At 37.6% G+C, this 24,301-nt stretch overlaps 2 protein-coding genes across 5 annotated transcripts in view; one reads left to right on the plus strand and one right to left on the minus strand.

Annotated features, from left to right (window-relative positions):
- LOC135935477 (ly6/PLAUR domain-containing protein 6-like) overlaps positions 1–24,301 on the plus strand; it is a 120,614-nt gene continuing 96,313 nt past the window's right edge. For 2 of the 4 annotated variants that reach the window (XM_065477832.1, XM_065477836.1), the window contains exons 1-2: positions 1–135; positions 16,575–16,697. The gene's annotated coding sequence lies outside the window, so the exon portion shown is untranslated. The remainder of the gene's footprint in view (positions 136–16,574; positions 16,698–24,301) is intronic. The other 2 variants (XM_065477834.1, XM_065477835.1) reach the window with 2 other exon arrangements.
- LOC135937512 (uncharacterized) lies at positions 21,560–24,261 on the minus strand. The gene is made up of 6 exons (XM_065480664.1): positions 24,171–24,261; positions 23,853–23,943; positions 23,509–23,778; positions 23,304–23,446; positions 22,742–22,883; positions 21,560–22,680 (listed from the first exon to the last, which is right to left on the minus strand). Exons 1-6 carry the CDS (start codon positions 24,259–24,261, stop codon positions 22,152–22,154), a joined length of 1,266 nt encoding a protein of 421 aa, XP_065336736.1. The 3' UTR covers positions 21,560–22,151.

The following is a 24,301-nucleotide window of genomic DNA, read 5'->3' on the forward strand; positions in this document are numbered from 1 at the left end:
CAAAGTCCACGACGACGACGCAAATCGCAGCGTTAGTCGCTTCTCAGTGCCGCGAACGGACGGACACGCGAAATCGGCTTTTTCTCGACGCCTGTAGATTCCTTTGCCAAGCGGCAGACGGACCCGTTCTCCCAGGTAAGACCTGTAACAAGGTTGTTCGCCGCTGCTGCTGCAGTAATGATTGCGTCTCGTCTGTCGGCTCGCGGTGACTCACAGCTGTATTTCTCTTGCGTTTTGTTTGTGAAAAGGCTCGTGAAACCTCTAAATCAATATATTATAATATGTACTGCCAACAACACTATTCACAAAATTTTAAAAGGAGTGGTTAAAAGAAAATATATTAAAGTGACTGGTTAAAATTTGCGTAATTTCTCACAAGGAACAAATTAATAATTTGCAAATTTGAATATTTATGAAAAAAAGAAGACTAAACTCAGTTAGAAGAGCTGAAGTGCCTCATTTTTCAATTATTTAGTGATAAAAAATAAAATTAATAATAGACCAAATTGTTCATTATATGTATATTCACTTTTTAAAACTGTAAGGCACCAGTTCCATGTGGAGGAATTCAGCAAAAATATGTCTGGAGTAAAGGCCATCAAATGCCATTTGAACTGTTCTACACTGTCAAAACCGTCTAAATCAACCGTAACGTCAGTGATCAACTGAATTTGTGAGTTTTATTGCTGAAATCAGGTCCCTTTTATGCTCAAGATTGAGACTAGTTGAAATATTCTAACCCAAAAATGGTTTTTAGTTCATTTTTGTTAGTTACAAAAAATTTTTCAGCAGTAAAAATTCGATTTTATTGCAAATGTTTAACAGTTCACTCTTTGGGACAAGAATGAACATCTATTGTGATTCCAGCTCAGTGCGGTGGCAGATAATTATTTTGTTTTTGCATTACTTTGATAGATTTGATAGCCATTTTTTGCATTATTTTCCTTTGGGGTTTTCAATTATCTACTTAAAATTAAAAAAGATTCAAAAATTATTTGAAACGGTCAACTAAATTTATACTGATTTCTAATATTTTATTATAAATTGTTTCTCAAAATATATAAGGGCGTGTATTGATTTGGATAGTCGATAGTTCCATTTGATCCATTTTAGCTATAATATTGTAAAAAATAGATTTTTTGATTGTGTCTGGTCAAAATTGAAATGAAAATGCGGTCACATTTTTTTTGTCTTTTTGTCCCTGTCCGGGACCTGGAAGGGCATGCTTATAAAATTGCCATAACTAATCTTCCTTGAATAAAACATTGTATTTAGTAAATTTACACCTTACTTAACAAACATTTGAAACATTTTTTAAATGACATCGATGGTTCAAAGGTCAAATTATTGTGAATTTTGTCGTAACAGCTACTTAAAACACCTTATAAAACTGTCCAAATCAGTTTGGAATTCGTTTAATTTACTCTTATAGAACATTTAAATGGTAGAAATCGTCTATAATTAAAAGCCTTATAACTTTGATAATGAGCACAACTCTTCAAAAATTGAAAAATAAAATTAAAATGAATTGTAAATTTTTATTTATATAACGCTCACCTGAAATTTATTATAAACTTAAGTTCTGCACGTTTTGCACTCTTATGAAGCTTCTCTCAGAGTCATTTTTCTTGAACGACACTTTTGAATGTAATATTTTTTGCAACATTCACCGCAGAATTTACATTAACAAACATCTTAAGAAAATAAAATACTTTTCAGCCGATATCTTTCTAGTCCTTTGTGAGAGACCCAAACAAAAATATTTAAAACAAAATTTGATCGAAAAATCCCTATTCCGGACGGAGAACTTGCAAAGGTGTGTAAATTGAATAGTTCCAAAATATTCCACTCAGCCTAGTTTGCGGGGGACGAGCGAGGACGCAATTTAATTGAGTGTAACACAAACGTTTGTCGCACACACGGTACACACACTCACTCGCTCGCCAGGCACACAAAGGGAGGACGCGCAGAGACCGCAGAGTGAGTATTGCGAACCCTTTTGTGAGCTCAACGTGCAGCGGGGCGCAATAAAATCGCAAGCTGGCGAGCCGAGAATTATAATTTCCCTGCGGAGTGAGAAAAGCAACCGCACACTCTGTCTTCTCGTGCTTTTCATATTTACCTTCGTCGCCGCGGCTTCTCTCTCGCGCGTGCATTCCGCCGCAGAAATAACTCTCTCATTGTTTCCCTCCTCTTTCTTTGTCCTTCGCTTTGCGTCTTCTCGCGCGCGCGTCTGCGAATCTCAGCTCACTTAGAATGCCGACGAGAGCATCCAGACGAACCTGCTAAATGTGTTTCCTTACAATTCTACTTCGTATCAAAGACAATTATTTTCTTGGTTTTTTTATTCAAGTGTCTTTCCCAGATTTTTTAGAAATTAATTAGAGCGGGGAATTTTTAATTATTTTGCAGCAGCAAGATGATTTTTATTCAAAACAAACAAAGCAAGAGGATAATTTTTATTTGGATGCAACGAGTGATGATTTTATTTTTTATTTTTCGGGAATTTTTAAGTTTTCACTTGGGATATATTTTTTATTGTAAGATTTTATTTATCTGGATGAATTTCAGTGTCTGTCAAACATTCAAGCATTGCAAAATATTTTAATATCATTTTAGGTCGGCGTGTGAACTGCTAATTCGCCAACAATAGTTTTTGTGTTGCTAAGATAATGCAATTTCCGGACACATTTCATGCATCGCTTTGTGGATAAACACAGTAGAATTATAGCCAATTGCGTGCTCAATCGCAAACTGGCGAAACAGCGATTATCCGTCGCTTTAGACCATCTAGCTGTGACTAATGTGAAATGCTGCACCGCGAAATTAGTTCTCGCACTTGCCTCTCAGCTGTTTGTGCCATCCAGTGTCTAAATTAGTTTCCTTGTTAGTCATAGTTACTCCGCGCTCTGCTCAACAGCGTGGCAAACGAGAAAACACTGATGCCGGAATTATGTTTGGCAAACTCGAATTTCGCTTAAAACTTGTTTGAACTTGCGCCTGACACTGTGGTGCAACAGAGATATTTTCAACTCTACCACTTTACCTGAATTTAATGTCACTCAAGATTGAATAATGCTTGGAAATGTTCTGGACAACAATTGGACTTATTTCATTATAGAAAAAGTTTAAAAAAGAAAATCGAAGTGTCTCATGTCAAAATACTCATGTCTGCAAATTGATATTCAAGAGCCATTTCTAGGAGAGATAATTTGGCTTTTTGGGCAAAATATACGAAATTTTTAAACTGTATTTCTGACCAAAAAAGTTGTTTTTTAGTTGAAAATTTGAAGGGTATATTCACACGTAATTCTTTTCATGTTTATCATTGAAGAAAAATTTCATTTTTAACCTTTTTAGTAAGAATGAGGATTTTTATGAAAAAGGACAGATAAAATTGAAAAAAATACGACGAAGTTTTTAGCACAATTATCCTCTTTTCTCCTCAAAGAAAAAAAGACTAAATATAGATGTAAAAGTTTGGAGTGAAACAGATTAACAGGCCAGAAAATATTTTTAGCTGAGAAATAAAACCTGTAACCAAAAATTGTACTTTTATACGGATCAAATGACATAAAATTATATGATTCATGCTCATTCGATGGTCCTGTGACGATTGGACAGGAAATATATATATATTCGATAGTCTAATTTTAACAGCCTTTAACTCTTTTATAGTGTCTATATATGAATATTTTTTATCTAAGGGATTGAAACAATATTCTAAATTATAGGGTTTAATTATCCGAGAGTGGCAAAGAGTATCACCTGGTTTTTTTTTCAACACGCCTGCGGCATTTACCAGAAAGCACTCAAGTTAAATTGACTAAGAGCAGAGCGAACTTAATTAATTTCATCTCTCAACAAACAGAAAAGCAAAGCACGTTAATGAGATTCCAGTCCATATCTGTTCATTCGCACCAGCAGATGTTTGTGTGTGTATTTGTTTGCTGCTGTCGGATGCTGCGCTCGTGGATGCTGCTCCATTTTATCATATTCCGGGCACGTTCGATCCCTTTTCCTCCAATGCAGCCTGACTCTGGCGAGAAGCTGCGAACAGAGAGACTTTGCGGCGCTGAACGCACCTGTTTTCCGCGAATTGCGTGCAGCAGGCACCGTTCCTCTGCATCTGCACGCAACTAACTGTGGAAACATTGATCGTAATGGATATTATAGAGATTCCGTTCCGAGAGGCGACGTTTCCTCAATATTTCCGCAAATACTCTGCGTTCAAATATTGCTTTTACAGAGAAAGAGAGACCGCGGCGGAATTGATATTTGATCGGATATTCATGGCGGAGAAAAGTGGTCTTTGAAGGCAAAATCCATTCGTCAGAATCAACTTGTTTTCCATGTATGGATGGGTACCTATAAATTTTGCGTTTTTTGCAGAAAATTTTCCCGTTTTCAACCCCAAATAATGCTTAAGATTTTTTTGTTGCTCTGAATACAAGGTTTTAGACCTTATTTCTAGATGGATATTAATTATAAAAAAGGTGGAATTAGCGAAAATTTACTAATATTTATCTACATCAATTGATTAGAATCATTACGAAATCATTTTGCATCATCCCTATTGCATTCTAGAGGTGAGAAAGGGGGTCTTCAGATTGATGTTAAGCGATTTTAAATTGTCGTTACACAATTGGTCACGCTGTATACTTGTAACCTGTAAAAAACGCATTTATTTTGTTTTACGGAGTAGAAAGAGGGTTGATCGGATTTGCACCCTTAAACTTCATCAGATCTCTAGGGGAGGTCAAACCAGTCAAACGGTATGAAGTTTTGTAAATATGATTCTCAGAAGCCGAGATTAGGGGAAAATGTATTTCTTTTATGAACCGTCATAATCAAAAAACAGATTTTCACTTAATCTTGTGTTCTAAAATTCGCGTTTGCAAAAACTGCATACCAATTTACTCGTCTTCGCGTCCTATGATGCACTGAATTGGTTTGAGGGCGGTAAACACTCGACTCCGTCACGCAGTGATGTGCAAACAGTAGATACATTTTTTTCACGTTTTTAAGGGTGAATAAAGGGGATGTAAGTGGTGGCACCTTGAGACCTTTTTAGTACTTATGGGAGGTCGAGACGAGTCTAGCTGTAGGTGGTTTTACAAAATCTGATGCTTAGGAGCTGAGGATTAGAAGAAACTTTACAGTTTACTTTGAAGCTAAAATTTAAAACTAAACTGTGAAAGCCCCTGCTCTGCAAGTTTTCCCAAATCCCAAGAAATTTAATCCATAAAAACTTAACTCATTCATAAACCCTCAAAAACTAAGAATTGTTGTTTCTTTAAACATTCAGAGCCTTGATAAACTCGCCTGTGGAACAACCTGTCGCCGAATCTGTGTATGAATGGGAACTCAAGTGCATTCAAACAAAAACTGAGCCAAACATTTCTTGCCAAATACTGATATGATATACTGATTTTACTATTCCCTCTGTTATCAAATACAAAAAATGCTTTGTTATATTTTTGTTAAGTTCTGGATGTGGATGTATGGGGCACAGTTGCCCTGCTGATCCGTAATAAACCAAATTTGAATCTAAACTCCAAAAATGCATTGCAAATAAATAAATTTATTGAGTAAATCGAATCACTGGATGATCGCGTTTTATTTTAGCCGAGATGTAATAAAAATATCTGGTACGTAGAGGCATGATTTACTCCTGTGCGGACTGAATCGTTATGGCATCATTTATGAGGAAATCAGACGGATGGCGAACGTGAAGTGAAAGATAAGAAAGACCGACGCGCAACGGCATTGCATTACACGTGCGTATATTGAATGTCGTAATGTTCGAGGCCGGATTTTCGCCTGTCCGTGTTCATCTCCGGCACAGACGAGTTAATCAAAGACAGGAACAAACCGACCATTTCATCAAAACCGATTTTCCGGCCAGCCGGGTTTGCCGATTACTTCCACTCAATTTTCGTCTTGCAGTTTAAATAGAGCGAGTGTCACAACGCTGAGCCATATCTTTTCCTTGCTCCTTCCACCCGGCTTCATGTATTACATATTTTTATATACAGTTGGAGGAGAAAAATGATGTCGCCCTGGGAGCAAAGTGGAGCACCCGTCTTTTTGCGCATTCATATTTTTCCGATACTTTTGACGCTTCGGTTTATTTTGACAGTTTCAACTTTGTAAAGCTTTTCGAGAGTACCATTTTTTACTGCGGAATTATTCTGAGAATTTATTTTGCATGGAGTGAACTTAAGAATAAGTCACTTTAAGGGCTGTGAATTTTAGACAAGTGGTTAAAATAAGTATAATTTTAAGTCATTTGAGCCATACTTATTTATATAACCATCATTATGTGCCAAAACCATCGAAATCAACAAAAATACGCGCATCGGTGCAAATTTAATGCTTTTGAGACAAAAGACAAAATATATTTCTTTCACATTGAAGTTTTTCAAAATTTTATTTTTGAGCTCTCTTTTTAAATTTAGGATCTAAAGGCATATAGGTTTTACCCATATAGATGAGTTAAATATTTTTTCAGGGAAATAAAACCTCTAAAAATATGGTGAAAACTTAGATTAAAATAAGAAATAAACAAAATATGTCAATTCACCATTTGAAAATCCTGGATTGTTCGAAGCCACCAATAGATGGCACCTCCGTATACTAATAATTTTCAGGCACTTCCCCTGAAATTTAGGACTCAGTCTTACTGCTAAGCACTGTGCACTTAAATTGATTACTTAAGATGTGCTTGAACCAAAAGTCAGAACAGCCAACTGCCGTAGAAAAGAAACAAAAAACATTTTTATAAAATAAAAATCTCTGCTGACGTTGGCTAAACTGATTTTGGTTTTAAACAATTAAAAAAATCCAGTGAAGAATTCACAGCAGCAGGATTAAATCTTTTATCGCAGCGCGAGAGTGCCTTAAAATTTAAAATAACCACCATCTTTTGGCGGCTTCAAACACTGCAGGCAAAAATAGTGAATTAAAGCCTCAAGTGGTATGAATTACGCTACATACGATGCTCTACAAAACAGTCAAATCCAACTAGTTATAAGAAACCATCCAAAATTAACTATTTTGCTCGAAAACCCGTCTAAAACTCACAGCCCCAATCATTTTTAAACATGACATTTGCAGCTAGGCGTGTGCAAACCAGGCAAAAAGCGCAGTCAATGTTTGTGGCACTCGGAGCCGACAATAAAATTCACCCCACTAGGTCGGAATAAAAATGTCCTGATTATCCTCTTGTTTTACGCGCCGGTCGCGACTCTCCGCTTACTTTCGTTGTGTTCCTTTTCTTTCCGGCTGCAGCCAACCAGCCAAGCAGCTCTGGGGCGGAGGAGAGAGAGCATGCAAAGCAGCGAACGACACTACATCTAAGTTTGTTCCTTTTCATATTCCTCTCTTTTCGATGGCTCTCGTCGACAAACGTCTGGCTCTGATGTAATTGCACAGAAATTCTCGTCGCCACTTTAGAGTCAGCTGGAGAGTCTCTTGGGAGGGAAAAAAATTCGCCTCTGCATCTCTGAAAAGGTCTCTTCTACCTTGCGAGCCTGCCTGATTCAATTTTTGTCCCTAAGGCGAAATTAGCTGCTGTCCGGTCGAGAATGTCAGGCAGCCAGTCAAGCATGAGTTTCGCAGATAAGACACCTCCACTGCCGGCTACTCAAAAGGAAGCTTGATCGTGTCGTTCTTTATTTATTCTCCCAGATGGCGAAAACAGTGACACCGAGTTAATAGCCTCTTCCCAAAAGCTGCTGTTCTTGCTTTCGGAGAGCCGGAAATTTGATTTTTTTTTTCGTGAACCTTTTGACCGTACATCAACCGGTTTACCGACTTTTCTGTCTTCCTCTCTTCCTCTATCCCTTTTGTCAGAATAATTGTTTTTTAGGCACTAGCAAGGCAGTCTTTTAGGAATAATCGTTCGTTTAAATTAGGCGATGGAAAAATTACTAAGTAATTCATGAGGCCTGTGAAATTTTCCATCGATTAAGAGGTGCAAGATAAATTTCTAAATGAAGTTTTAGATAAATTTGGGTGAGTTTATATTTTATAGACTATATTTTATTAAAGGAATCAATAGCAATAACAAAATTTCAGAAATTCCTTTGAGTTTTTGTTTAGCCTATGAAACTGTTATTTAACTTATCTTCTTTGTCTTATAGAAAAAACTACGAAAATATCAGATAAAATTTCTCACTTTTTCACGTTGATCAAAATTGTCTTAATGTTATGTTGATTAACATATTTAGCAAGTTAAAAAAATTTCCCAAACACAAAAATTGAGTAATATCAAATTATTTATCGATTTCTGGTGTAAAAACTGGATAGATTTCCTGAAAGTACAAAATTGCGTCCTTGAAAAAGTAAAATAATTTTCGCTAAAAATAATTTCTGGTCCAAATAGGAAGAAGTGAACTAACTAACTAACTAACTAGGTCGCCATGGTTGAAGAGTGCGTGCGTGACGCTGGAAATTCGTTCTCGTTCGTTTGGACAAGTCGATTCGGAAGAGCTGATACAATTTGGAGCCGACACTGACATTTGGCAGGCAAACCGCACTCGCAGCCCGCGATTCACGACTCGAGACACGCCAAAGACACTCTCCGCCGGGCAATAAACGGGCAGTCGTCAGAACTAATTACAGAGTCGTGACACAGCGGCAGCCGGAATTTTGTTCTCCATGGGTCTGCTAATCTCAGCGTTTCCACTCGGGCGAATCCGCTCTTGGCACCAAAAGTGCTAAAACAGCGCTCTTTCCGCGGAATCGGTGCATTTCCCTAGCCAAATATCCTGGACGGCTCAAAATGAAACTGTTCGTAAATTCTCTCACCAATGACAGCTCATTCAGGGCAGTGAAATTTTGGGGATGTTTTTAGTTGAAAAACTAACTATTGTAGCATAAATCAAGAAAATTAGGCTTTTAATGGCCAATTTTTTAACTAATAAATTTTCATTTTCTCTCCTAATAAAGGTTGCAAATTAGCAAGGACAGAATGCAAGTTTTTATTTCAACAATGTAACAATCCTTGAGCGAATTCTTCGATAGAAAACAACGAATTTAAACTTGAAAATAGATCAGATCGTGTTTGGAGGGGGGAAATGCAAACTAAAATTTTAAATTTGGGAAAATTCACACTCAACCATAAATTTGCCCTTTTTCATGATTGAGCAACTTTTACCCTTTTCAAGGCAGTTCTGGCATTTAGACTCATTTTGATGGGCTGAATTTGCTTTAAACTGCATATGATTTGATTGGAAGCTGAGAAAAATAGTCAATATATTGTTTAAATTTCACATCCCGCTTCAGACGTTTTTTAAATATTACATCGGAACAATTTTTAAACGGTTTAGAATTTATTTTGAATTTAATTTGGCTTGGAAATGTTGGAATTATTCTTAATTTTGCTCAAGAAATGTGATTTATTTGGCAAAAAATGAAATTCCCCACCGATGACAGTATTTTTTGTAGGTGCTCCTCTTTCAAAGTCTGATTTCCACCCACTTGGTGCATTCATTTTTATAGACGAGAAGGCCTGCGACGTCTGAATACCCGTGTCAGATAAGCGCTCTTCGGCTCCGACGTCGCATCTGTTGTGACACGCACTCGACTCGGCAAAAAGTTCCTGCCGAATCGGTGCATTGAGGCGGCAGTGGCGCGCGTGATGAAATTTCGGCCCGCTTTTTCTCGGTGCGGATAGAAGGAGGCGGCAAGAAAGTCAAATACGCGCCAAACGCGAAATAAAAGCGGTACGTGCAAAAACGCGATGAATTCTTCCAGCCTGCTGAATCGCTTCCACAGGGTTGGATTAAGTAATCGAAAATCAAGAGACGGATGCAGCGATGTGCGAGAATCTCGGCCGAGGTAAACAAAACGCAGCGCAGGAGAAATGAGATTATTTATATGCAAAATTTATTTGTTCGAGATTGCAACTTTTCTTGATTTGCTCTGAGAGCGAGTTTAAAGCAAAGTTAGCAGCTAATCAGGCCGTTATAATCAATTTTCTGGCTGCAGAAAGGATAAAATGGGGCACAAACAACGGCGAAAGGGGGACGAATGCGGCGTGGTTTCTCGGTCGTTTGGCCCGCAGCCATAAATTGCGTCGCAACATTGCACAAAAATTGACCAGACGGAGCTGAAATTGGAAAGGAAAATCTCTTTCTCAGCTTTTTGTTAGTGACGCCGTAAATTTTCTTTATTTGCTGGAAGGAAAGACCGCTTACGGAAATCATAAATGTAGTAAATCACTATCACTGCTGAAACTTAATTTTGTCTGTTAAAATCAATAGAAAGCAAGAAAAGGTATTATATAAAATGTGCTTTAAAGTGTTACGTGCGTGGAAAATATTAAAAAATGAAGATAATTAAATGTAATGGTAATTATTGCACTGTTTGAATGCACCTATACGTGGTAAAAGACTGATTGATGGGGATGTGGAAACTCGATGATACAGATTACGTTTTTTACGGCTTTTATGACTATCGGACCATTCAATGAGCACGAATAATTACGAGCTGCTTTAGGCATTCTGACGATTCAATTTGAAAATCGATTATTTCAGCAATCATCCAGTAAATTTTATATTTTAATCAGGATTTTTAGCTGAAAATTTCGGTAAAGAGGTCAAATTTCCTGCGCTTTGCGACACGTGTAACGCCTTCTTTTATAATTTCCGGGAACCCATTCCTTCCGCTTTAAAATTATCTTAATTTACGCTCGAGTGGTTGCTGTTCACAGAAATCCGTTAGACGTTTATTTCGATACAAAAATTGCAAAATTTTCATAAACTTCGGTCAATTTCCCAACGGTTAACTTATAATGGAAATCGATTATTTGTCGTTTTAAAGGAAAACAAAGTCGTGTCTATTTTACTGATGACTTGCAAAATATAAAACATTAATTAACGTTTAAAACGGATGATTTGCAAATGATTTACCTCGATGCATAATTTATATGATCTACTATTTTAAGCAAATAATCAATTTTGTATATCCATAACCGATAGCTGGAATTCAAAACGAAAAAAGGTAATTTTCAACTAATTTTACTAAAATCATTCATGAACAAATAAAATATATATCTTGTTAACAAAGAAGCTTGACTCTGCTCTCCATGTACATTCTCTTGAAAAGCTTCAATATTCTCTTGACAAAGAAGAAGTGACATTGCACAGCGAGTCATCCCACTCTGAATTAAAACCATATATATGAACAGAGTAAAGTAGCTAATTAAAAAGTAAGCTCGACTTTGATGTCCAACTTGTCTGGCCGAGAAAAATGTAATTAAGAGCCACCCACATTCTTATTCCCACACAGCAGCTTTCTTTTTTATCTTCCTCTATTGTCGTGCAGTGGAATTTCTGATCTCACACTCGTCTGCTCGGAAAAATGATTCTGCCACCAGCTGCGCAGCATCTTTTGTGATGCCAACTCTATTCCAGCGCGTTGAATTTCAGATGCCGATATTGATTTTCGGCCGCTGACAATGAAGTCAATTAACGTTCAGTTGGACAGAGACCGAATTCAATTAATTAATCTGTGATTAGATTCAATAATCCCCCCGACGTGGCCCCTCGTGCAAACACACACACGCACGCGGGCAATGGCTTGATTGGATTCCTTTATTTATTCCGACCTCCTCAGCGGGTTTGCGTAATGAGGGCATAGCTTGCCAACTAATGTGATAGCAATCAAGAGGGGATTACGCGAAACCAGCAGCCCACAGTTCAATTCCAAAATGATTCGATTAGGCCAAATTGCTTCCGAAATATAAGGAAAATGCCGAAGCATCTAGAAATGTGCATTAATGAACAACTTCAATCGATATCTTTGATTCCATAATTTCAGTAAGATCACTAAAAGAGTTAAATTTAAGCTGAAATTACAATTTAAACCGCAAGTAAATTTATGGAATAAAGATCGCCCGCGATAGCATATTTTTTTAGATACGTGTTAAAAAAGGAAAATAAATCTCTAGATTGTATGATAAAGTTTCCCAGATTAGTCGGCCATTCTATTGAGATACTTAAAAATGCAGATATATTAAATTAAAAGCAAATTGGACTGGCCGAAGTTGCAATGAAAACCTGTGCTGGATCAATTTTGTTATTACACTCGTTCCAAATCTTTAATTATTTCAATACACGCTGCAAACTCGGGTAATTTTCTCATTCCATCAAGAGATTTATTTTCCTATTCAACATCTTAACATATCTTTTAAAGCCTTTGCAATTTTATAAGAAACTTTTCCAATAGCAAGGAAAGCAATCTGAAAGTTGTCATAGCTTTTGCAAGAGCGGTGGAAAAGCAACGAGTTGTTTGTTGATAAAATATATTGTTAAAAATTATGAAAACACTCTGCAAAAATTTTTAGTATTTTTAGTACTTACCTAGTTTAACAGATTGTAATTTTGTATTGCTCGAGTCTGTAGACATTTCAATCGATTTGAAGGCTGAAGCACAGAATAATGCGTCCAATATTAATACTATTTTTCCAACGGGAAAAGCCAGTGAATATTCCGAAAAAAAATCCCGTCTGGATATGCCTGAGGCAGGAAAATGTTTTTGCCAAACATCCACATTGACGATTAAATATTGAAAAAATTTTCAGATTAACTTTTAACCCTCTTTTTTTGGGGAATGAAGTATGTACAATGCCAGCGGCAGAATGTTAGCTTGTTCTTTTATACTGTAAAAATTTACGTCCGCCAGCCATCATGTATCAAAAGAGAAATAAAAATACCTCTCGGGAATATTTTATTCATAAAATTTAGGGCGTTTTTTTATAAAAAAAACACGTTTCCAATGTCAATATGCAGAATTTGCCTTTCATCTGAATGGCACCTTTGTGCTGAGCACAACTTATCCAACGCTTTTACGTTCAATCTGTCATCAAGATAACAGGCGCCGACGAAATCCCTATTTAAAGTTCATCAAAGGCGCTTTCATTTGCCAAGCCTTCGCTATTCAAAGAAGGGAACGTCTCTGTAACGGCAGACCACCAAAATCGCATAAAGAATCAATTTAGACGAGCACTCTCGCCATTTTTCAACCGCGCGCACATTATTAATGTCCTTAGTTAGGCTCGACACTTTTAATTTCTCTCCGCCGCCCACTTCCTGCATAAATTACCGACCATTTGCGTGGATAATCCGTCCTGGTTAAGTATGATTGCGATTTAACTACGCTTTTTGCTTCAAGAGCCCGGACAGCCTCATCATCATCTCTCCTCTCGGCTGCAAAAAAAATGGCAAAGCTCGTTCGCGGCACCCGCGACGTGCATGCTTATTAAATTTTAATTTTTTTTTGTCCCACATGACGCTGCAAATTCGCTTTTTAAAACCTTGTGTTGCCAACATTACGGCAGAACACAAAGCGCGCGCGTCTCTCCTCATTGACTCGCGAAATAATACTCTTTCGCGCGAATAATTAAGCTCTTAAGCACACCTGACGCGACTCGAGAATGGAAATGAGCGAACGATGACCGACTCGCCGCGTGAACACTCAGTGTTTGTGCAGCACTTGGTTTCGATGTTTTATCCGCGAATGTTTGCAGAGTTTAAACCTCAAATTAAACAATTAAAATATATGTAAAAGACCTTTTAAACCAAATATAGCCTTCATTTCTAGGACTCTACACGTTTAGTTTTTCTTATCTATTTTATTCTGGTGCGCGTACAACGAAGGCCTTTGAATGACTACGAATTTTTTTATTTGAAGATGAATCAACCAATTTCTCCAAGAGGTCAACAATATTGCCTATTACCTCCGAAATGTAATTTATTTTAACAATATCGGCGTTAATAATTTTTGAGTACACTACTTATAATCTCAAAATTATTTTGCAACAGGAAGAAATTTTTAACTCAGTGTTTATTTGATTAGAATTTTGTATTTTTAAAAAATCTCTGCAGTTGCGGCTGAAAGAAAAACTTTGTTCATATTTGATTTAAGTATGCTCAATTCAAATGGGTTGAAAACCAGTCTTTCCTATGTTAATTTGCCTTCATAAACGACGAAACTGTTGTTTTAATTTTTGTCGTTTATAGTGTGTTTCGTATCTTCAAGTCCATCATTTCGAGAAATACGAACCGTCACATTTATTGCTGCGAGTCAAACGCTTGAAATTACGTAGCACAGAAGTCGGTGGGAAAATCTCTCGCCTCTTAATGGCGCTTCTCCATTTCTCATTATGAAGATTCTGGTGTCTGCATTATGAATTGCGACTACCGCACCTTTTCTTTGTTGTTATTAAGCAATCAGACGCAGACCCCCTTACGGCGAATCCGATTGTTTCTGTCTTCGGAGGAAATATCGCTCTCATCTGCGTGCTTGGCAGAAAAGGTGAATTTATCATCGCCGCATGCTGGTGCTTCGCATCATTCACCCGCAGCACAGGAATCTCCATGGTCAATTAGTATTCTTTATTGTTATTGTTCAGAGTCCAGAAGCTTTGAAACAAAACGGCTAGCTGGTATATTTATTTTAATATAAAAAATTTCATTAACAATTTAAGAACGCGAGGGAAGCAAAAAATGTTCCGTCTTTTGGGCCAAACCGGGTTTTCATCTCTTCCCTATATTTTCTTGTTGCTAGTAGACGCAGAAATTGCAGGAAAGCCGCTTATGTGTGTCGCTCGTGTGGCTTTATTCGCGAACGTAATAGTATATATAGAACCAGTTTTTATGTCTCAATGCAGCAACAACTGCGCCTATTATGGGCAGCACAGCAAATGAATTTATTTGTTGCTGTTGTTGTTATTGTGACAAACAACAGCCGACTTTATTTCGGTTTCATTTTTGGATTCACTGCAAGGCGCAATTATTTCGAAACTGCTGCTCCTTTCATTCTCCTTTGCGCGTTTTGATATGAGAAAAAAGTGTCACCATGCCGTGGAATGCAACAAACGCGCTTGCTGCCTTTATTCCACCGTCATTCTGACTTGTTCGAAAATAAAAACGTGTACACACGTACGGTGAAATAACAACAGACACACACACTTTCGGCTGTCTTGCAAAGCGAAATGCATGCACGGCGTAGTCGTGATGGAAAAGAAATTATTCCTTTTATTCCCGAAAAGCGCTGACACAGTGCGGAGGCATGCTGACTCACCGTGTTTGTTAAAAACGATGAAAGCACCAAATATTCGAAAAGAACAGGTGGAAGATTTTTCTGCGGAATGGAAATCGAACGTGTTCCCATAACATTTCGCATGCCTCTGCAAAATTTGGGCGCTTTTGAAGCTGCGAGTTCTTGGAATTTATTTAGACTCTGGCATAAATAAGAAGCCAGTTATCCGTTGGGAAATTTCGTCTGAAACCTGAGAGATGAATTTATTTAAAAGATAATAAAGTTTATTATGAATATTTTAATTTTCTTCTCTTGTTTTGCTTGAACCTATTAAATGCCAAAATTTAATATTTTCTTGAGTTTGACACTCTCTTTTTCCGCACATCTTAAAATGAGAAAAATTCAACACTTTTATTCATCCGTTTAAATAAGATTAGTTCAAATGGAAATAAATTTTCCCCTCCTAATCTGATGTTCCAGCTTACAAGAAGAATTTAAATTTACTGCCCGTCAGGCAGGAAAAACAGGCGCACAATATTCTTCGCCTGAGGTATGCCTGTTTGAGAAAAAAGGAAACTTGGTTGGTAAAAGCTGCGCTGACTTAAGCATGCAAATCTTTTCTTTTTAATAATGCAGGGAAAAGGGCGAGCGGCCACTTTCTCAGTCAGTGTGTTGGAAACAAAAATACACGGTCAAAAACTTGAGCCACTGCAGTTCAGCTGCTTTTGGGGCTGCTGCGCATCTTATTTATTCGTGTGCGTCTCCTGCTTTGAATAAATCCGCACAGTGGTTGCCCGCCTGCGCTTGCAAATGTCAGAATTGAAGATCGCTAGCTCTCAAACTTCCCCAACGCGTTGATTTCGTACGTGATCGCCCGACGAAAAGCTTGAAGGAAATGTGTGCTGCTGAGCTGGTCTACATTTGAATGATTGCACGTTGCAGAAAATGACATTATCTAGCGACGAGTCCAGAATCAAAAGTAGAGGAGTTTGCTGTTGATCTATGTTACAGATCTTAACATGTTCTTTTTAAAAAATTTCTGCATGAAAACTAGTACAAAACAATTTAATTAGTAGACTCATCACTTTAGCTAAAGAAAATGTTATGAAATGAATTTTAATTTGAAAAGTAGCGTGTGCCTTCTTTTTTATCATAATTAGGGCTTTTTTACATTTTAAACAAATCTAAAAGCCGCTTAAGATCCAACACAATAAATTTGCTATCCATTAAGAGAAACCCGTTTTTCATATGATCATTAAAAGGTATAGAGTGCTTTCCCAGAGGTTTTTTTTTTGCCAAAAATGTAATGAAATCATACCTTTTAGAGAATATCATGTGACGCTACTTTTATGGTGCTAGCAAAAAGTCGGCAATATTATATTTAATCCTTGAGAGAGGTGCCACTGGTTTTGCGCATTTCTCTATTTCTCCCGGCCACAGAATTCGCGGTTAGTTGGTATTTCGCACGAATTCCTTAGCCTCGCTCGTGGAAATACATTAAAAATTATTTTCCTCTGTTCTAGATTAGCGCAGTGCTGAAATTCGCTCGCGCGTGCTTTTGCTCCTGAATGCAGAGTGTGCGGTGAGGAAACCCGAGACGATGCTCTGTGTGCTTAGACTACGCCTGCCGAAACAGCAAATATGCGGTGAGTGCTGGGACTCGATTTTGGCATTATTTATTGCAAATTAGGTGTCCGCTTATACTCGAAGCTAATATTTAACATTCGGGCCGTGGGAGGGAAATAAGTTGATCAGCTCTGCGGTTTTTACTCGAAGATGCATTGAATATTGAATTTATATTATTGTTATAATGATAGAATGAAGCTTAAATTACAATTTTACTCGACGGGAATTTATGGAATAAAGACTACATTGGTAGCAAAAGTTTTAAGATGCAAAATATTGGAAAATAAACCTATGCTGTGTATCAGAAATTTTGTTGGGGCCCTTTTTGCAGAGAGAAATTAGGGAAGAGATAAGACAAATCTATATATTTATTTTTTTAATTCTATAATTAAACTTGGATAACATCTCATTTCGTCTAGAAATTTTGTTTTCCTATTTAATTCCTTAAAATATAATTTTGTTCTAAATTAAAATTTTCGCCCGTTTTTCTTGTACGTCTTGCAACAGAATCGGTGATACTCAAATAAAATGTTTTACGGAAGACAGGAGCTTATGCACTTTGACTCAACTAGGGCATTGCGCACTTGGCCTCTCCAGGGAAATGAGAAACACAGTATGTACGCAAATTCGCCACAATTCACTCGGATCTACGACAGTCACATGCATTCACAAACGAAGTTCATTATAGGGGAGATCACGTGCGCCTGAAATTCAATTTTTGCTGTTGTTTCCTAGCAGTATGGCTGAGGATTAATTTCGCAAAACAAACGTTTTTGGAGCCAGACCGTCAAGCGCCTTTTGGGAATTGCGAGAGAGTTGCAGCCGCGCCCTCGATAAAGCAAAACGAACATGCGGCGGCGGCAGTTAATTAACGCGGCGGCGGCGGCAGCAGCAGCTATTTGAATAGAGCTTGGATTTATTTGATTATAGTCATACACGCTGCTCCGGCTCCGAGATTCCGCAAGTCGTAAATGAAGAGATAAATTGTTTTTTATTAAGCTTGCCAACGCTAATAATTAGATTTCGCACCCGAGGGACTGATTTATGGCAACACAAGGCGATCGTCCGATTAATTATGCATGCATACACGTCCCTTTTGTTACTTTGGCCTAAATTACTTTGTTTAGATGCGTCTTGGGTAACACTACAAATTAATGAATAATCATATTGATCAGAATAATGGCCTCGAAAATTCATTTTGCTAAATTAGAACTCCCAAATGGGCCGAGTGGATTTATTCTAGCGTTACGTAGTTGTAATTTCTTGCTCCACGTTGATTGGCACCTCTGCCAGTACTCACCAGCGAAATGAAAGAACAATGGGAGCACCTATCGACAGTGAAAAAGCGAGTGATTGCTTGTTGAGATCAATGAGGGCAGTGCTAAATATTGCTTTCCATTTGAAAATGTCTACTATACAACTTTTTTAAAGAAGTGATGCCTTTTTAAACTGTAAAAAAATGGTTTCAAAGAACCATTGATTTATCAATATCGTCTGGATCTGGAAATAATTTTGTGGAGGCTGAAAATTTTATTTTTTTTAGAATGTTTTAGAACGTCCAACGAATTCGATTACAATAAGCTTAAGATGATAAAAAATGCGGTAATCACATTATTTCTAACAGTTCTTTCTATCACTTCCCTGATTGGAACACATTTTAATTTTAACATCGAGAGCAGAGCACAATCAATCATGAAGTGCTGGAAACCATCACGAGCGACGCACCGGGAATCCTCGTCTGCTCTTCTTTCGGCCCTCACCGTGGTCACCTTGCATTTCTTCGTAATATTATTGTTGTGTGTCTGGTGCCCGTGGCGCGCGCTTATGCTGCCGCCGTCGGTTATCGATCATCAGCCGCAGCAGCTGAATTAAAAAGAGCGGATTTCCATTCCGATCCACGCATCCGATAAGCCGGCCAATTTCGCTTGCCACATGCAAAAGCAGTTAGCACGTACTCGATGTGCTTGCTCGCGCGTCAATTTGTCCCGGTTGTTCTCATCTTGCCTCAGCTTGCTGCTTGGGCTGGACCACGGCCGGCCGAGGGGATTAGAAATATGATTTGCTGACTTCGCAGTAGATGGATAAGTTAAGCTAGACATGATTTCCCTGATGCTCCCATGATTGCAAAAAGAAATAACTTTTTGTGGTGTGAAAATGGGAAAGATTCAAAGTATAAACTAAACAGTATTTATATTTTGTTTCTTTTTACTCTTTACCTGTACATCCAGAATTTAATATTTTAGTTAAATTCGTTACATGTCATAAAATAAACATATGTTGTAAATAAATAGCTACTCAAAACAAAATTTAAAGTTTGCTTTTAACATGCGATAATTTGAGTTGTTTGTCAGGAAGAGGTATAACAGCTTTACCTGCACCATGCAATGGGTTGAACCAGTAAAGTGTGCTCCCGTTGCTGTTCATACACACGTACTCTCCTTTAATTTCGGGAATTTTGTCATCAGTGCTCCCGATTAGCTTCTCTAAATCGGACAGCACAAAATCGCTGTTAGCAAAGACCAAAAAAGAAGAGAAAAACTGCAAAGTATCGCAAGCATCTCGGATTAAAGGCGACGTCATGGACCCTTCAGAGACGAACAAATCGAATTCGCTCATAACGTTTTGAGGCGTCAGAGAGTCGCACGTTTCTTCGCCGAAAATCTCTTCTGCAGGTTGATAAGTGACCAAACACATTTGGCGTTTATTCAGAACCGTGCATACCACTGTATGCAGCATTTCCAGCCACTCATTCCTGTGATCTTCGGTCATAGGCGTGAAGGAAGAATTCAGGACAATATGGCCCTCTTTTGTGATGTCAATGACGCCATGCACGTTGCTGTTAAAATCACATGTTTATGAATTAAGTATGTTCTTAATTAACACATATAAGTACCGAAATTTATTGGCGATCAATTCAGCCACTTTCCTTGCACCAGTTCTGTCTGTTAAACCACCTATTGCGGTGCCAATCTTCTTACCTGCGCTTGCTCCACGGTTGTAAGCAAGAAATCCCCCAAACATCGTTCCAACTACCCCACCTATATATTTTGAATCGTCACTTATTATTTTCTTCATTTCGGAATGAAGTTATAATTTTTTTATCTAACTCACCAACCAAAGCTCCAATATTACCACCAACATCTGCCCACGAGGAAGCTGTAGACGTATCTCTCTGAGCGGTTTTACGACCTTCTGAATAAACTTTCTTTGAATTTTTTTTAGTGGTATCGTCAAGTCTATGCATTCATGATGTATCTCAATTTGTTAATAATATAACCGATGATGGTCTTTAAATTACCTCACTGTGTCAATTACATCTGTAACCGAACCAGCAACTTTCCTCACATTGTTAAACAGTTTGGTTGCACCCTGACCAATTGCCACGGCTCCAGGGGATAGGGGAACGCGCGGATCGAGTAGGTTTTTTATATTTTCCTTGATATTCAAGAGGTTGAAATTGTAACCACCAGGAGGTCCATTCGCGCCCGTTGTCGCATCTCTAGTAGCAATAACACCCGAATTCGACAGATATTTAATTCCTGTGAGAAGTACATATCTGAAAAAGGGGAAATATTTACAAAACTATCTATTTAACAATAATGAGCACACCTGGAAGGAATGTGTGCCGATGCAGCGATTCCCGAAAGAAAACCATCAAGCAATTCTAATGGAGAATTGTCGTTTGTCGTAAAAGTATCTGATGAGACATTGATTAAAACTTACTCGGCAACAAAAGATCATACACTTGTACGCAGTTTTATGGCGTTAAATAAATACGAATTATAAGGAATTTTACTTACAAATAAACGGTTGCTTTAATCGATTGCTTGCAGTGAGACTTTGTGTGAGGTTGCTGAGAAACTTAGTCACTTTCTTTTCACCACCAGTCTCAACGTCGTTCACACATTGATCCGGTTTATCATACGCTGTGTCAATCTCAATTTGCATTAATTTAAAAATTTAAGTGGAAAAATAAACGGGTTTAGTCAAATCCTCTCAATAATAATAACTAAATAAAAACCACCGAATACGTGAGACGAAAAAACCTTTCCAAAATACTGTATTTGAAATCTTACCAGACACACCAGCCATATTTGACGGTGAAGTTCCCTGAATGGTTTTGTCACCCGGTTTGCATGAATGAATTCCCTCCCAAACTGATGGGAGTGCTCATTATATAGAAATAGAATCACGACCGTGCAAAATTATCAATTTTTATCTAATCTCGCCGTCTATGCAGGTTTACTCAATTTTTGCAACCAACAAACCAAGAAGAATTTGCAAGGAACGTCAATTATCTACTAGTCAAGGAATTATACAGAAATATTTAAACGTGAAGAACCGTTAAAAAATAGCACCCGGTCCAAAGCGCGCACATAGAAAATTTTGTTGCTTGAGGAGATAAAGCAGTGATGTCGGCGTTTCCGAGATTAATGGCATTGTAATGCCATCACAGATATAAAAAGAGATCAGGAGCCGCTTCAGAGGAACACAGGCTAATAAATCATTAGGCAAATTACACGTACGCTTCACAAATGTCCGTTCGAAATAAAAGCCAGATTTTTTTCTTTCTATTGAGATAAGAGATCGCCGCTTAAGCGTATCAGGCCAAATCGATTCTTAGAAAAAATGTTTCAAAATAAATAGATTAAAGGATTAAATAGATATTAAAAAATACTAATGCACAAAAACGATTAAATTATTTTAAAACTTTATTTAATATTTTTTTCAAATTAATTTAAACATGTCAAATTTGTGGGTTTTTTAATCCGTTCACAATTTTTTTGCGTGATGCAGCTCTTTGATTTTTCTTGGGAAAGTTAATGTGATTAATAATAAATGATGTCAAAAATGTAAAATAAAATAGCTAAGTTATTTTGTCTTAATTAGTCAGGTTTAATTTTCAAACAAAAATGAAAAGAGAAATTGGTGAAATACGATGTATTGCATATATATTTGTTAAGAAACATAAATTTATTTGCACACGTTGCTATCTCTTGTTGTTAGCAGAATCAACAAATTGAATAATAATTGAACACGTGCACCAAGCCTCTACGATACTTTTTCCTTTGATTAAACGCAGAAAACTCCTTAGTTCTACTTTGTTGATTTATGACCATGAATAGTGGGACCAAAAGTGAACTTGTGAAGAATTTAATAACGATCTCGCATTGAATAGCAAGCGCGGAACTTTTTTATGATTAACTCGGAAATTTAAATATTTAAGAGAATTAAGGTGAAATCTGAATAGGCATTTATAGGATGTGTAGTTCTCTTTTAGTAAGATTAATTGAGTACCCTATATTATTACTCTCTAAAATTCTAAAAGCAGATCGAGTGGAGACCAGGGGATGAAATTATCCAGTTTTATTTTTAATATATGGGCATATATTATTAGGAATTAAATTAACCAACATTATGATTTATTCTCGATGTATAATTCACTGCGGTCTTCAATTTCTTTGACTTAAAATTTAACTGTTCTTCTGTACTCTCAGAATGGGTTGCACATTTTCAGCGAGAAGGTTGGCCGCTTGTTTTGCACCATTATGAGGATTAATCCAATACAGTGCACTTCCGTCGCTATTCATGCATATAAACTCGTTCGCAATTTCGGACATTTTTTCTCCAGTGCTCCCAATCAGTTTCTCCAATTTGGACAGCTCGAAATTGCAATCAACAAAAGCCAAAAAAGAACAGAAAAAATGCAGACTGTCACAGGCTTTTTCGACTAAGGATTTTGTTATGGTCGCTTTGGACATGAACAGGCCGAATTCGCTCTCAACGTCTTGAGGCTCCAGCAAGTCACAGTAGTTTCCGGTGAAAATTTCCTCTGGCGTTTGATAGGTGATCACGCACATTTGGCGATTCTCCAGAGCTGTTTGGACCACTGACTGAACCACTTGCAGCCACTCGTTCTTGTGTGCATTGGTTTCGGGCGGGAAGGAAGAAGTCATGACGATATGGCCCTTATTTGTAATGCTGACTATGCCGTGCACATCGCTTTTTAAGAAATAATAAAATAGTTTTAATCCGTCCAGAATTTCAATTCAGCTCTACGTACGTAAGTTTATTGACGACAGCTTCAGCCGCTATGCCTGCTCCGATTCCACCTGAGACACCACCAACCAGGGAGCCAACAAGCGCACCAATGGCTGCACCAGGCGCCGCACCCACTCCGCCAAATAACGCACCAATGCCTCCACCTGTTTAGTTAACATCTTTTATGATCTTAAATTATTAAAAGAAAGTTCCTGGTGTCTTGAGTTTTATTCAAGTCGCTTATACAGGAGAAAATTCTACGATTGAAAATATCTCTAGTTTTAAGAGTCGCCAACAAATGGTGCAACCCTTCACGATACGATTCATCCAATTGAGGCGGGAACTCAAAAAATTGTTAATCTAGACAAAAAAATTCGCAGTCGCTTCTACCACGATTAGCAGAATTGATATTGCATGTCAGCTCGTCAAATTAAATCATTACACGCCAAAATGTTGCATTTGAGAACAAAAATTAAGTACTAAAAAAAATTGCAACAAATATTGGCACAATTTGTTGGCAGCTATGAGCACAGCAATGAATTTCCCAATTGGTGGTGGATTCTTTATTATTTTATAGAACTCACCAACCAAACTACCGACACTGTTTCCGGCAAACGCACCGCCAAAACCTCCTGCCCAAGAGGATGCTGTTGACGAAACCGTTTTTACAGTTTGATGGCAATACGTATCGCCCTGTTTTATATCTTTTCCGATAGCACAGCCAACTCTAAAAATATATTGCACAAAAATTATTTAAATAACATTCTCGTTCATGCACCAAACCATTACCTCACTGTGTCCACTGTCAACGCAATTGGTAGAGCCACTTTTCCTACCACGTTGCAAATTTTAGTAGCACCGGCGCCTAAAGTCGTGACTCCAGCTGGCAAAGGCAAGTGCGGATCAGGGATACTAGTGAGTTTGGGGTTGATGTTCACGTGGCTGAACGGGGTGCCACGGTGTGCATTATCAAGACGTAAAAGCCACTGGCCCCCCGAAAGAATGCCAAATGTGGTTGTCCTTGACCTGGATAGTTGTTCTGCAGTAAGTAGCACATATCTAAAAAGCAAATTATGGTTCTTTTACTTTTCATTCTAAAAATCCAAAGGACAAATCCGAAAAAATGTCTATACTTAGAAGGAATATGTTTTGCTCCAGTTATTCCTGAGAGAAAACCGTTGAGCAAATCAAGTGGGGACGAACCATTTTTTTTGTCAGACGAATCTAGAAAAAGGTTACATATTTTATGATAGATTTTTTTGCCAATATTTTAAATAATTGCTAGTAGTTAACTACTAGAGGTCATGAGCCACTAAAATTAATTTAGTGTTTTGTGTTGCTAAATTTTAATTAGGAACAAGATTATTAATCGGACGTTTTGAAATCATAAAATGTTTCTTTAATATGTTGCGATTGCCCAAACCTCACATGATTAAAAAAACTAAACTCACCAATAAACGGTTTCTTCGGTGTGTTGCCACCGGTGAGACAGTCAAAAAAATTCTCCACGCTCCTCTTTGCATTATCAGAGTTGCTCGTCATCTCTAAAGTTCGATTACTTTATGTAACTGTTGAATGTATT

Source organism: Cloeon dipterum, chromosome 2 (assembly GCF_949628265.1).
Source record: "Cloeon dipterum chromosome 2, ieCloDipt1.1, whole genome shotgun sequence".
In the NCBI taxonomy this organism is placed as follows: Eukaryota; Metazoa; Arthropoda; class Insecta; order Ephemeroptera; family Baetidae; genus Cloeon; species Cloeon dipterum.

Bases quoted from the DNA above. Each gene is read 5' to 3' on its own strand.
- LOC135937512 (XM_065480664.1), bottom strand. From the start codon at position 24,261: ATGACGAGCAACTCTGATAATGCAAAGAGGAGCGTGGAGAATTTTTTT. The intron at 23,779-23,852 runs GTATAGACATTT...TTTGCTTTTTAG, and splicing joins GCAAAACATATTCCTTCTAA to ATATGTGCTACTTACTGCAG. The intron at 22,884-23,303 runs GTGAGTTCTATA...TTAACTAAACAG, and splicing joins CAGTGTCGGTAGTTTGGTTG to GTGGAGGCATTGGTGCGTTA.